Source organism: Haematobia irritans, chromosome 4 (genome assembly GCF_050003625.1).
Source record: "Haematobia irritans isolate KBUSLIRL chromosome 4, ASM5000362v1, whole genome shotgun sequence".
Classification (NCBI taxonomy): Eukaryota; Metazoa; Arthropoda; class Insecta; order Diptera; family Muscidae; genus Haematobia; species Haematobia irritans.
In genome coordinates, this window is record NC_134400.1 from 186,024,683 (window position 1) to 186,039,187 (window position 14,505).

The 14,505-nt window shown below is 26.3% G+C and overlaps 1 protein-coding gene across 1 annotated transcript in view; it reads right to left on the minus strand.

Moving 5' to 3' along the window:
• Nucleotides 1-8,232: 8,232 nt before the first annotated feature.
• Nucleotides 8,233-14,505, minus strand: part of anchor (integral membrane protein GPR155 homolog anchor) — a 78,917-nt gene continuing 72,644 nt past the window's right edge. Inside the window, exons 11-14 of the mRNA XM_075304133.1 lie at nucleotides 9,749-9,953; nucleotides 9,503-9,678; nucleotides 9,185-9,310; nucleotides 8,233-9,115 (exon numbers count right to left, since the gene is read on the minus strand). Of these exons, the coding sequence (XP_075160248.1) occupies nucleotides 8,914-9,115; nucleotides 9,185-9,310; nucleotides 9,503-9,678; nucleotides 9,749-9,953 (709 nt within the window). The 3' untranslated portion in view covers nucleotides 8,233-8,913. The remainder of the gene's footprint in view (nucleotides 9,116-9,184; nucleotides 9,311-9,502; nucleotides 9,679-9,748; nucleotides 9,954-14,505) is intronic.

Sequence of the window (14,505 nt, forward strand, 5' to 3'; positions counted from 1 at the left end):
TATCATAGAGTGCTGCAGGATTCTATGTTAAGCTCAATGACAAGGGACCTCTTTTTTATAGCCGAATCCAAACGGCGTTCCACATTGCAGTGAAACCACATAGAGAAGCTTTGAAACACTCAGAAATGTGAGCAGCGTTTGAACTAGAGTTGTGTACGTGAGTAATATTTTTCTCACGCTCACGCACACTCACGTCGGAAAAGTCTTACTCATGCACGATATTATTTGGTAGGATTCACGCTCACCAGTGTGTCACGACAATTTCGTGTCACGTACACACCTCTAGTTTGAACCCACGACCCTGTGTGTGCAAGGCGGGCATGTTAACGATTGCACCAAGGTGGCTCAGTGGATAGCGATGGTGTCGGGCCTGTTCGGTTTCTGTAAAGCGAAGAGGGAAAGGAGATGATTCGGCTATACTAGCACTTGAGTGATGCGAACAAATCACATAAGCGGACAAACAGCGTAAGCAGTCGAACTACGTAAGCAAACGAATCGCGTAAGCGAACGAACGGCGTAAGCAGCCGAACTGCGTAAGCGAATGAATCGCGTAAGCGCACGAACCGCGTTAGTTGGGTGCTAATCAGCGTTGCCACAATGTATTTTGGACCAACATTTTTCCAAAATTGGACCAAAATTCTTACCAGCGGATCATTTTTGCAAATTAAATTAATGTAATATAAAAGTCAAATATTTTCCAAAATTTTATTTCTATTTATTTCTGTAGACAATTTGTCAAAATTTTATTTCAATCGAAAATTTTGTCAAAATTTTATGTCTATAGAAAATGTTGTAAAAATTTTACTTCTATAGAAAATTTTGTCTAAATTTTAGTTCTATAGAAAATTTTGTCCAAGTTTTATTTCTATAGAAAATTTTGTCTAAATTTAAATTCTATAGAAAATGTTGTCAAAATTTTATTTCTATAGAAAATTTTGTCCAAGTTTTATTTCTATAGAAAATTTTGCCCAAATTTTATTTCTATAGAAAATGTTGTCCAAGTTTTATTTCTATAGAAAATGTTGTCCAAGTTTTATTTCTATAGAAAAATTTGTCAAAATTATTTTATTCCTATAGAAAATCTTGTCAAAATTTTATTTCTATAGAAAATTTTGTCCAAGTTTTATTTCTATAGAAAATGTTGTCCAGATTTTATTTCTATAGAAAATTTTGTCAAAATTTCATTTCTGTAGAAAATTTTGTCAAAATTCATTTTCTATAGAAAATTAGCCAAAATTTCATTTCTATAGAAAATGTTGTCAAAATTTTATTTCTATAGAAAATTTTGTCAAAATTTTATTTTAATCGAAAATTTTGTCCAGATTTTATTTCTATAGAAAATTTTGTCAAAATTTCATTTCTGTAGAAAATTTTGTCAAAATTTTATTTCTATAGAAAATTTTGTCAAAAATTTATTTTAATCGAAAATTTTGTCCAGATTTTATTTCTGTAGAAAATTTTGTCAACATATCATTTCTGTAGAAAATTTTGTCAAAATTTTATTTCTATAGAAAATTTTGTCAAAATTTTATTTCAATCGAAAATTTTGTCAAAATTTTATTTCTATAGAAAATGTTGTAAACATTTTATTTCTATAGAAAATTTTGTCAAAATTTCATTTCTGTAGAAAATTTTGTCAAAATTCATTTTCTATGGAAAATTAGCCGAAGTTTCATTTCTATAGAAAATTTTGTCAAAATTTTATTTCTATAGAAAATTTTGTCCAAGTTTTATTTCTATAGAGAATTTTGTCCAGATTTTATTTCTATAGAAAATTTTGTCAAAATTTCATTTCTGTAGAAAATTTTGTCAAAATTCATTTTCTATAGAAAATTACCCAAAGTTTCATTTCTATAGAAAATTTTGTCAAAATTTTATTTCTATAGAAAATTTTGTCCAAGTTTTATTTCTATAGAGAATTTTGTCCAGATTTTATTTCTATAGAAAATTTTGTCAAAATTTCATTTCTGTAGAAAATTTTGTCAAAATTCATTTTCTATAAAAAATTAGCGAAAATTTCATTTCTATAGAAAATTTTGTCAAAATTTTATTTCTATAGAAAATTTTGTCAAAATTTTATTTCTATAGAAAATTTTGTCTAAATTTTATTTCTATAGAAAATTTTGTCTAAATTTTATTTCTATAGAAAATTTTGTCAAAATTTTATTTCTATAGAAAATTTTGTCAAAATTTTATTTCTATAGAAAATTTTGTCAAAATTTTATTTCTATAGAAAATTTTGTCAAAATTTTATTTCTATAGAAAATTTTGTCAAAATTTTATTTCTATAGAAAATTTTGTCAAAATTTTATTTCTATAGAAAATTTTGTCAACATTTTATTTCTATAGAAAACTTTGTCAAAATTCAATTTCTATAGAAAATTAGCCAAAATTTCATTTCTGTTGAAAATTTAGCCAAAATTTTAGTTTTATAGAAAATTTTTTCAAACTTTTAGTTTTATAGAAAGTTATCGCAAAATGTTATCTCTATATAAAATTTAAAAAAATGCATAATTTTGTATCTATACAAAATTTTTTTTTAAAGTTTATTTCTGTAATTCTGTAAAAATTTTGGCAATTTTTTTTTTTCTATAAAAAAATTGATAAAAAAGATGTACACGGATCGCTTTATGTTTACAGGAGTGGATGCGAACAAATCGGGTGCTGCCGTCGGATGTTCGGCTGCGGTCGGTGCCACTCGCTTCTACTAGTCACGCTTCGGATGATTCATGACATCGTCCCGACAAACCCTTATTCTTAATTCGGCAGTGACCGCATCTAAATGAGAATTCCCCACATATATTTTATTAACATTGATTGTTGGAAGTAACTTCCCTACAGAATCACGTGCACCTTGCCCAAGTAATAATATAAATGTGTAACATATACGTACAGTGACGCAGAGCACGCAGAGTAGTGTAGTGGTACGAAGGAGAATAAATGGGGAAATTAAATTAAATAACCAGAACAAAAGAAACATGTAAAAGCGATTGGCTCTTTACATAACCACTCCGTTTGAGCTCGCGACCAAAACTTCGGTAGGTCAGTGGAAGTGCGCTAGTCTTGCATTAGGAAGGTGTCGGCTGTCTTTATTTGTTTTATACACTAATTCCCAGTGGCTACAACAACAACAACAACCAAAGCTTCTTTAAAGTCTTTTTCGTCATGAGAATTCGACGATTAAAGAGAAAAGTGAACAGTTCAATAATTCGCAAGCAGTTTTCCCATTACCCCAAAATGAATATATGAAAAAATGTCTAAAAAACATCAAAGAAAACAATTTTGTAATTGAGGATTTTTTTATTTTCATATTAATTTATAAGCATCTTTGTGACCAATTTGGTTATTTATTAAATATTTGTGTATAATCTTTTTTTTTTGTTTTGTAATAATTACTGTATATTTTATTACAAGATTTTTTAATTTGAATGATAATATAATGTAAGCATAATTTGGTATATGGTATATTATAATGATTTTTCTGATTATAAATAGGACTTTCTTTTATATTCTCACTTTTCTAAGATTTGAGAAAAAAAATTATAGGTTTTGTTTATAACGTTTTGTCTTTTGTTTTGTTTTTTTTACAAAATTCTATAAATATTCCCTAATTTTGTGTTCGATTTGAAGCCACAGCATTTAGTTGTATTTGTTGGTTTTCTTTTTTATTTCATTATTTATTATTAATTTTGTTTTTGGTATCGTTTGTGACGTTTTTTTTTTTTGTGAAATATTGTAAACTATTTGAATTAAAATATGAAATAATATATATAATATGTAATTTAATCGTAATAATAATTTGTAACAAATTGCACTTTCTTTTCATGTATAGGTATTCTCGTTTACTTTTTTCTTCCTATGTGACAGAGACTGACTGAGACTAGTTGCTCTTGAGCTTATATATTTAAACTAAAGTGATAAATGTTTTGTCATTTGTTTGTGAAATTACTTTGAAGAGAAAATAATTCAAAATGTACATAGTAATACAATTCTACTATATTAAATAATATATATATACGTAGGGGATTTTATAGAACACGAGGGGATTACTGAAAAATTTGTGATACTGAAAATATTTACATAGATATTTCGAAAAAAAAAACTAATATTAGATTTAATACAATAAAAACATTTAATTAGTAAAATATTCTAAGCAAAAACTTAATTAGTAAGAAAGACGGTAACCTTGGCCGGACTATAGATCGTATACCTTTATCGAATTTCAAGGGATATCTTATAAGTATTCCAAAAAGACTAAATTATGGAGCCAACCAAATATGGAATTGTTTAATTTCAAAAGATTACAAATTCCAATTTAATTTTCAGCATTTGGCAATAGGTATGAAATCGACATAATCGTCGTTTTGCAAAGAAACAAAAGATCAAAGTCGACTTTTTGTAAAAATTTCATTTCTATAGAAAATGTTTGCAAAATTTTGTTTCTTTAGAAAATTTTGTCAAAATTTTATTTCTATAGAAAATTTTTGTCAAAATTTTATTTCTATAGAAAATTTTTTCAAAATTGTATTTCTGTAGAAAATTTTTGTCAAAATTTTATTTCTATAGAAAATTTTGTCAAAAATTTTTTATAGAATATTTTTGTCAAAATTTTATTTCTATAGAAAATTTTTGTCAAAATTTTATTTCTATAGAAAATGTTTGTCAAAATTTTGTTTCTATAGAAAATTTTAACAAAATTTTATTTTTATAGAAAAATTTGCCAAAAATTTTATGGTATAGAAAATTTTGTCAAAATTTTATTTCCAAAGAAAATTTTGTCAACATTTTATTTTTATAGGAAGTTTTTGCAAAATTTTATTTCTCAGAAAATTTTGTAAAAAATTTATTTCTATAGAAAATTTTGTCCAAATTTTATTTCTATAGAAAATTTTTGCAAAATTTTATTTTTATAGAATATTTTTGTCAAAATTTTATTTCTATAGAAAATTTTGTCAAAATTTTATTTCTATAGAAAATTTTGTTAAAATTTTATTTCTATAGAAAATTTTGTTAAAATTTTAATTCTATAGAAAATTTTTGCAAAATTTTATTTCTGTAGAAAATTTTTTTCAAAATTTTATTTCTATAGAAAATTTTGTCAAAATTTTACTTCCATAGAAAATATTTTCACAATTTTACTTCCATAGAAAATGTCAAAATTTTATTTCTATAGAAAATTTTGTTTAAAATTTTATTTCTATAGAAAATTTTGTTTAAAATTTTATTTCTACAGAAAATTTTTTTCAAAATTTTATTTCTATAGAAAATTTTGTCAAAATTTTATTTCTATAGAAAATTTTGTCAAAATTTTATTTCTCAGAAAATTTTGTAAAAAATTTATTTCTATAGAAAATTTTGTCCAAATTTTATTTCTATAGAAAATTTTTGCAAAATTTTATTTTTATAGAATATTTTTGTCAAAATTTTATTTCTATAGAAAATTTTGTCAAAATTTTATTTCTATAGAAAATTTTGTTAAAATTTTATTTCTATAGAAAATTTTGTTAAAATTTTAATTCTATAGAAAATTTTTGCAAAATTTTATTTCTGTAGAAAATTTTTTTCAAAATTTTATTTCTATAGAAAATTTTGTCAAAATTTTACTTCCATAGAAAATATTTTCACAATTTTACTTCCATAGAAAATGTCAAAATTTTATTTCTATAGAAAATTTTGTTTAAAATTTTATTTCTATAGAAAATTTTGTCAAAATTTTATTTCTATAGAAAATTTTGTCAAAATTTTATTTCTATAGAACATTTTGTCAAAATTTTATTTCTATAGAAAATTTTGTTAAAATTTTACTTCTATAGAAAATTTTGACAAAATTTTACTTCTATAGAAAATTTTGTCAAAATTTTATTTCTATAGAAAATTTTGTCAAAATTTTATTTCTATAAAAATTGTTGTCAAAATTTTATTTCTATAGAAAATTTTGTTAAAATTTTACTTCTATAGAAAATTTTTGCAAAATTTTAATTGTACAGAAAATTTTTGCAAAATCTTATTTCTTTAGAAAATGTTGTCAAAATTTTATTTCTATAGAAAATTTTGCCAAAATTCTATTGCTATAGAAAATTTTTGCAAAATTTTATTTCTATAGAACACTTTTACAAAATTGTATTTCTAGAGAAAATTTTGTCAAAATTTTACTTCCATAGAAAATATTTTCAAAATTTCACTTCTTAGAAAATTTTGTCAAAATTTTATTTCTATAGAAAATTTTTTTTCAAAATTTTAATTTCTATAGAAAATGTCAAAATTTTATTTCTGTAGAAAATTTTGTTAAAATTTTACTTCTATAGAAAATTTTGACAAAATTTTACTTCTATAGAAAATTTTTGCAAAATTTAATTAAAAAAAAATTTTTTTTTGTCAACATTTTATTTCTCAGAAATTTTTTTAAAATTTTACTTCTATAGAAAATTTTTGCAAATTTTATTTCTATAGAAAATTTTGTCTAAATTTTAGTTCTATAGAAAATTTTGCCAAAATTTTATGCTATAGAAAATTTTTGCAAAATTTTATTTCTATAGAAAACTTTAGCAAAATTTTTTATTCCTATGTTGTTTCTTTAGAAAATGTCAAAATTTTGTCAATATTTTATTTCTATAGAAAATTTTATCAACATTTTATTTTTATAGAAAATTTTTGCAAAATTTTATTTCTGTAGAATATATTTGCAAAATTTAATTTAAAAAAAAATTTGTCAATATTTTATTTCTCAGAAAATATTTTTTAAAAATTTACTTCTATAGAAAATTGTTGCAAATTTTATTTCTCTAGAAAATTTTGTCTAAATTTTAGTTCTATAGAAAATTTAGCCAACATTTTATTGCTATAGAAAATTTTTGCAAAATTTTATTCCTATAGAAAATGTTAGCAAAATTTTGTTTCTTTAGAAAATGTTGTCAAAATTTTATTTCTATAGAAAACTTTGTCAATATTTTATTTCTATAGAAAATTTCGTCAACATTTTATTTTTATAGAAAATTTTTGTAAAATTTTATTTTTGTAGAATGTGTTTGCAAAATTTAATTTAAAAAAATTTTTTTGTCAACATTTTATTTTTCAGAAAATTTTTTGAAAATTTGACTTCTATAGAAAATTTTTGCAAATTTTATTCCTAAAGAAAATTTTGTCTAAATTTTAGTTCTATAGAAAATTTTGCCAAAATTTTATTGCTAAAGAAACTTTTTGCAAAATTTTATTTCTATAGAAAATTTTTGCAAAATTTTATTTCTATACAAAATTTTGACAAAATTTCAGTTCTATTACTGGTTGGTTATCGTTGAAAATTTTGTCAAATTTTATTTCTATAGAAAATTTTGTCAAAATTTCATTTTTCTATTGAACATTTTGTAAAAACTTTATTTCCATAGAAAGTTTTGTCCAAATTTTATTTCTATTTCTGGTTTGTTATCGTTGGTCTTTTTATTTTATTTTTAAGCAATACTTTTCATAGTTTCAGCTATAGGTCGATTAAAAAACATAGGCTTGATGTTTTATATTATTTTTATTTCCAATATTTAGGTTGACTTCGTCAAAACCGTTTTCAAGGATTTATTCTGGTGTGCACATAAAACATCAAGTCTATGTTTTTAATCGACCTATAGCCGAAACTATGAAAAGTATTGCTTAAAAATTTTATTTCTATAGAAAATCTTGTCAAAATTTTATTTCTATAGAAAATTTTTGCAAAATTTTATTTCTATAGAAAATTTTGTCAAAATTTTATTTCTATAGAAAATATTTTTTCAAAATTTTATTTCTATAGAAAATATTTTTTCAAAATTTTATGGCTATAGAAAATTTTGTCAAAATTTTATTTCTATAGAAAATTGTGTCAAAATTTTATGTCCATATAAAATGTTGTCAAAATTTTTCTGTAGAAAATTTTGTCAAAATTTTATTTCTTTAGAAAATTTTGTCAACATGTTTTCTGTAGAAAATTTTGTCAATTTTTTTTTCTATAGAAAATTTCGTCAAAATTTTATTTTATTTCTACAAAAAATTTTACCTCTTAATTTTTGTAAAGGTCAAAAGATAGACATTTAGATTCACTTTACAATTATTTTGATATAAGTCTCTACTATAGAAAACTTTTACATTCCCCTAAACTGTAAAATAACTCGCTGTAAACGATTCAAGGTATTGATCAATCGATAAATAAAGGAAAATTGTGGTATAAAAACCTCGAGCAATCAACAACTAAAGAAAAGTACATCAATATTTCATTTTTTAGTCTGATTGTTTTGTCATTTGTAACGAAATCTAGATATCAACTTTCAAAAATATATAAATCACATAAAAAAAATTTTTTTTGGCTGCCAAATAAATTTTTAATTAAAATTATTTCAATCACGAAAAAATGAACAATAGCTATTAGCGAAGCCAAACTAATTGAACTCATTGAACACATACACTGAAACCCCTCAGAAGTGGACACCCACATTAATTTTAATGCGTTAATATAGCAAACTTCTCACAACATTGTCCAATTTCTTAAGGAATCCAGTTTTTAGAGTGTCCAAGCTTGAACGGTTTTACTGCGAATGGTTCATTTAGTTTATCTGATAGATTTATAAAAAATCAATTGGATCGAATCATTTTTAAACAAATATATTACAAATTTCAAATTAAGATTTTCACTTTCATTTTCAATTAAAATAATAATCAACAAATATTTAACAATAGTCGTTGGCTAATGCAATAACACCTCAATGTCTTTATCCCCTTAATTGTATGCAATGGACATACAAATAAAATGATTTTAACTTAAGTAAGAAATTCTAAAATTGAACTAAATTCTATAATGAAAAGAACATAAATCACAGCTTTAACAAAAAAATATATATATGGACTTCACATTCTCCATAAAAGATTTGTGACGCATTTCTTACTTTGTTTTTCTTACATACGACTGCAGAAATTGTACAACAATTGTTTATCCTCAAAATGATAAACATTATTGATGTGACGTAAGACACGGCCATTAACTAAATGTTTGGCATAATGAACGGCTTCCATGCGATCCTTGGATAGACCCACCTCAATTAGCCAATCGACAAATTCGCAACCATAAAATACTTTGCGATATATCTTGATACGCCATCTAAAATGAAATCGAAATTTTTGATTCGTAAGGGATGATCCATAAAGTTACGGAGAGCATTCAGCTTACCTTCGATCTTTTGCAATATCTTTTTTGCAATTTTCCAAATGGTGAGTTCTGAATTGTTCGCATATATGTTTGGTCTCTTGGCTAACCTGTGACCAGTGGGGCAAAGTAACAATATTTGCACCATACCTAAAAAAAATAAATATATGAGCATCAGAAAAATTATGACGTATACGAGGGTTGCCTTTTATATTTCGGGATTAGAGAGAACTCGAGCCCGTTTTTTATCGAAAATTATTAATTGAAAAAGTTATTTATGAAGTTTACTTCACTTTTGTTGGACTCTTTAAGAAAAGCTTGATGTCCAATATAATAACTCACCATATTTTTCTCCAGATTTTAATCAAAGGTTGTAATAACTCCCCTGTATCTCCAATAAATACAGCCATTACTATTAAACTTTGTCCAAAATTCAAGAATGCATCCAAGAAACTTAATTCCAAGTATATTCCAGACATACCCTCCATTACCAAAGTCCAAATGGAAACAGCCAATCCCTGTAGAAGATATATGATTACAAATGGTATTGATATTTCATTTTATTATGGTTGCCCTTGGCAAACTTACCACAAACATTGAGCAAAGCAATATAATTAATAATACAATATGTTTGAGAGTTTGATGTTCGTCTCCATCATTGGGATGTTCCAATGGTTCTAGACCACGACGAGTTTGATCTTCGTAACGCTCTATAATCGATTGACAATTTTGTGATGTACTAGCGCCACAATTAAAGGAAGGACTGCATAAGCCTGGACGTACAGGATGATTGCTAAAATAACAAAAGGAATCAACTTAGAAAGGCGTCATTAGGAGCTCCCAGCGAAAAAAGCGTCGCCAAAAAAAGTAATGAAAATGTTCTTTTTGGATCCGGAAGTGGTGCAAAATTGACGCAGAAGCGCTGAATTTAACATGGGCTAGTCATAGGACGGAAGTCCTCCATTTCAACAGCCGGTGCACTGAATTTACATCACTTCTTTAAGTGTGATCCGAATTCAATGTTTTGGATGCAAATTAAAAAATTCTGTGATATTTTGTCAAATAAATAATTTTTATAATTGTCTGAAACGTTTGACCTCAAATATTTTGAAAAATTCACAATTTTTTCAGATTGGATTTAGCATTTTTTTCGACAAAATTTAAATAATTTGTACCTTTCTATGAATTCTTAAACTGTTTTTAACCAATTTGAAACATAACAAGTAAGGAAAGTCTAAAGTCGGGCGGGACCGACTATATTATACCCTGCACCACTTTGAAGATCTAAATTTTCGATACCATATAACATCCGTCAAATGTGTTGGGGGCTATATATAAAGATTTGTCCCAAATACATACATTTAGATATCACTCGATCTGGACAGAATTTGATAGACTTCCACAAAATCTATAGACTCAATATTTAAGTCGGCTAATACACTAGGGTGGAACACAATGTTAGTAAAAAAAAATATGGGAAACATTTAAATTTGAAGCAATTTTAAGGAAACTTCGCAAACTTTTATTTATGACTTATCGCTCGATATATATGTATTAGAAGTTTAGGAAAATTAGAGTCATTTTTACAACTTTTCGACTAAGCAGTGGCGATTTTACAAGGAAAATGTTGGTATATGGTTGGTATAAACATATATATGGGAGCTAGATGTAAATCTGAACCGATTTCAACCAAATGCGTGCCAACATAGCAACAATGCTAATTCTACTCCCTATGCTAAATTTCAACTAAATCGGATCAAAAAATTGGCCTCTGTGGTCATATGAGTGTAAATCGGGCGAAAGCTATATATGGGAGCTATATCGAAATCTGAACCGATTTCAACCAAATTTGGCACGCATAGCTACAATGCTAATTCTACTCCCTGTGCTAAATTTCAACTAAATCGGATCAAAAAATTGGCCTCTGTGGTCATATGAGTGTAAATCGGGCGAACAATATATATGGGAGCTATATCTAAATCTGAACCGATTTCAACCAAATTTGGCACGCATAGCTACAATGCTAATTCTAATCCCTGTGCAAAATTTGAATTAAATCGGAGTAAAAGATTGGCCACTGTGGTCATATGAGTGTAAATCGGGCGAACGATATATATGGGAGCTATATCTAAATCTAAACCGATTTCAATAAAATTTGGCACGCATAGCTACAATGCTAATTCTACTCCCTGTGCTAAATTTCAACTACATAGAAGCAAAAAAATTAGCCTTGTGGTCATATGAGTGTAAATCGGGCGAAAGCTATATATGGGAGCTATATCTAAATCTGAACCGATTTCAACCAAATTTGGCACGCATAGCTACAATGCTAATTCTACTTCCTGTGCTAAATTTCAATTAAATCGGAGTAAAATATTGGCCACTGTGGTCATATGAGTGTAAATCGGGCGAAAGCTATATATGGGAGCTATATCTAAATCTGAACCGATTTCAACCAAATTTGGCACGATTAGCTACAATGCTAATTCTACTCCCTGTGCTAAATTTCAACTATATCGAGCAAAAAATTGGCCTCTGTGGTCATATGAGTGTAAATCGGGCGAACGATATATATGGGAGCTATATCTAAATCTAAACCGATTTCAATAAAATTTGGCACACTTGACTACGCTACTAATTGTATTCCTAGTGCAAAATTTCAACCAAATTGGGGTAAAACTCTGGCTTCTGGGACCGTATTAGTCCATATCGGACGAAAGATATATACGGGAGCTATATCTAAATCTGAACCGATTTCAATAAAATTTGGCACACTTGATTATAGTACTAATTGTTCTTCTTGTGCAAAATTTTAAGCAAATTAGGGTAAAACTCTGGCTTCTGGGGCCATATAAGTCCATATCGGGCGAAAGATATATATGGGAGTTATATCTAAATCTGAACCGATTTCTTCCAAAATCAATAGGGTTCTATTCTGAGCCAAAACACATACTTGCCAAATTTGAAGTCGATTGAACTAAAACTGCGACCTAGACTTTGAAAGAAACCATGTGTCTATCTCGTCTCCTTCTGGGTGTTGCAAACATATTCACTAACTTATAATACCCTGCTCCACAGTGTGGCGCAGGGTATAAAAAAACAAGTAAGGAAAGCCTGAAGTCGGGCGGGGCCGACTATAATATACCCTGCACCACGGGAGCCACCGTGGTGCAATGGTTAGCATGCCCGCCTTGCATACACACGGTCGTGGGTTCGATTCCTGCTACGACCGAAAACCAAAAAGTTTTTCAGCGGTGGATTATCCCACCTCAGTAATGCTGGTGACATTTCTGAGGGTTTCAAAGCTTCTCTAAGTGGTTTCACTGGAATGTGGAACGCCGTTCGGACTCGGCTATAAAAAGGAGGTTCCTTGTCATTGAACTTAACATGGAATCGGGCAGCACTCAGTGATAAGAGAGAAGTTCACCACTGTGGTATCACAATGGATTGAATAGTCTAAGTGAGCCTGATGCATCGGGCTGCCACATAACCTAACCTAACCTAACCTACCCTGCACCACATTGTATTTAGATCTACATTTCGATAAAATCTCAAATCCTTCAAATTTGTTGAGTGCTTTGTATAAAGGTTTATGTTCCCATTAACCAATATTCCAAACTGACCCGATATGGACAAAATTTTGTCAGACGTCTACAAAATCTTGGGCACGGCTAATGCCTTGGGCACAGTGTGGCGCAGGGCATAAATATAGGAAATATTTATAAATTTTTAAGCAATTTCGCAAAAATGCATTTATGATTTAAAAAAATTTAAGTCAGTTTTACAAGTTTTCGACTTAGCAGTGATCATTCTTAAGAAATAAAATGTTGAGAAAAATTTTATATAGTAACTAAAATTTTGAAAAAATTTTCAATAGAAATAAAATTTTAACAATATTTTCTATAGAAATAAAAATTTGAAAAAATTTTTAGTCGGGCGAGGCCGACTATAATATACCCTGGACCACATTGTATTTAGATCTACATTTCGATAAAATCTCAAATCCTTCAAATTTGTTGAGTGCTTTGTATAAAGATTTATGTTCCCATTAACCAATATTTCAAACTGACCCGATATGGACAAAATTTTGTCAGACGTCTACAAAATCTTGGGCACGGCTAATGCCTTGGGCACAGTGTGGCGCAGGGCATAAATATAGGAAATATTTATCAATTTTAAGCAATTTCGCAAAAATGCTTTTATGATTTATCAGCTGATAGATATGTATTAGAGGTATAGGAGAATTTAAGTCATTTTTACCAGTTTTCGACTTAGCAGTGATCATTCCTAAAAAATAAAATTTTGAGAAAAATTTATATAGTAACTAAAATTTTGACAAAATTTTCTATAGAAATAAAATTTTAACAATATTTTCTATAGAAATAAAAATTTGAAAAAATGTTTATTTACTATATAAAATTTTGACAAAATTTTCTATAGAATAAAAATTTTAACAAAATTTTCTATAGAAATAAAATTTTGCAAACTTTTCCATAGAAATAAAATTTTGACAAAATTTTTTATAAAAATAAAATTTTGACAAAATTTTATATAGAAATAAAATTTTGACAAAATTTTGTATAGAAATAAAATTTTGTCAAAATTTTATTTTTATGGAAAAGTTTGCAAAATTTTATTTCTATAGAAAATTTTGTTAAAATTTTTATTCTATAGAAAATTTTGTCAAAATTGTATTTCTAAATAAAATTTTGTCAAAATTTTATTTTTATACAAAATTTTGTCAAAATTTTATTTTTATGGAAAAGTTTGCAAAATTTTATTTCTATAGAAAATTTTGTTAAAATTTTTATTCTATAGAAAATTTTGTTAAAATTTTTATTCTATAGAAAATTTTGTAAAAATTTTATAGCAGTGATCATTCCTAAAAAATAATATTTTGAGAAAAATTTTATATAGTAACTAAAATTTTGACAAAATTTTCTATAGAAATAAAATTTTAACAATATTTTCTATAGAAATAAAAAATTGAAAAAATGTTTATATTTACTATATAAAATTTAGACAAAATTTTCTATAGAAATAAAATTTTGCAAACTTTTCCATAGAAATAAAATTTTGGCAAAATTTTGTATAAAAATAAAATTTTGACAAAAAATTTATTTTTGAAGAAAATTTCTGCCAATATTCGATATATGTGTATAAAATTAAAAAAAAAATAAAATCGATTGTTTGAAATATTTCAAATAAATTGTTATGGTTGTAGGCATTAAAATGGCCCATGGCTAGACTAACATTTTAGGAAACATAAAATTATCTCCATAATTGGAAGTTGCGTTTCATTTACAGTCATATCGAAATTTGCGTTAAAAAATTTAGTTTAGTCG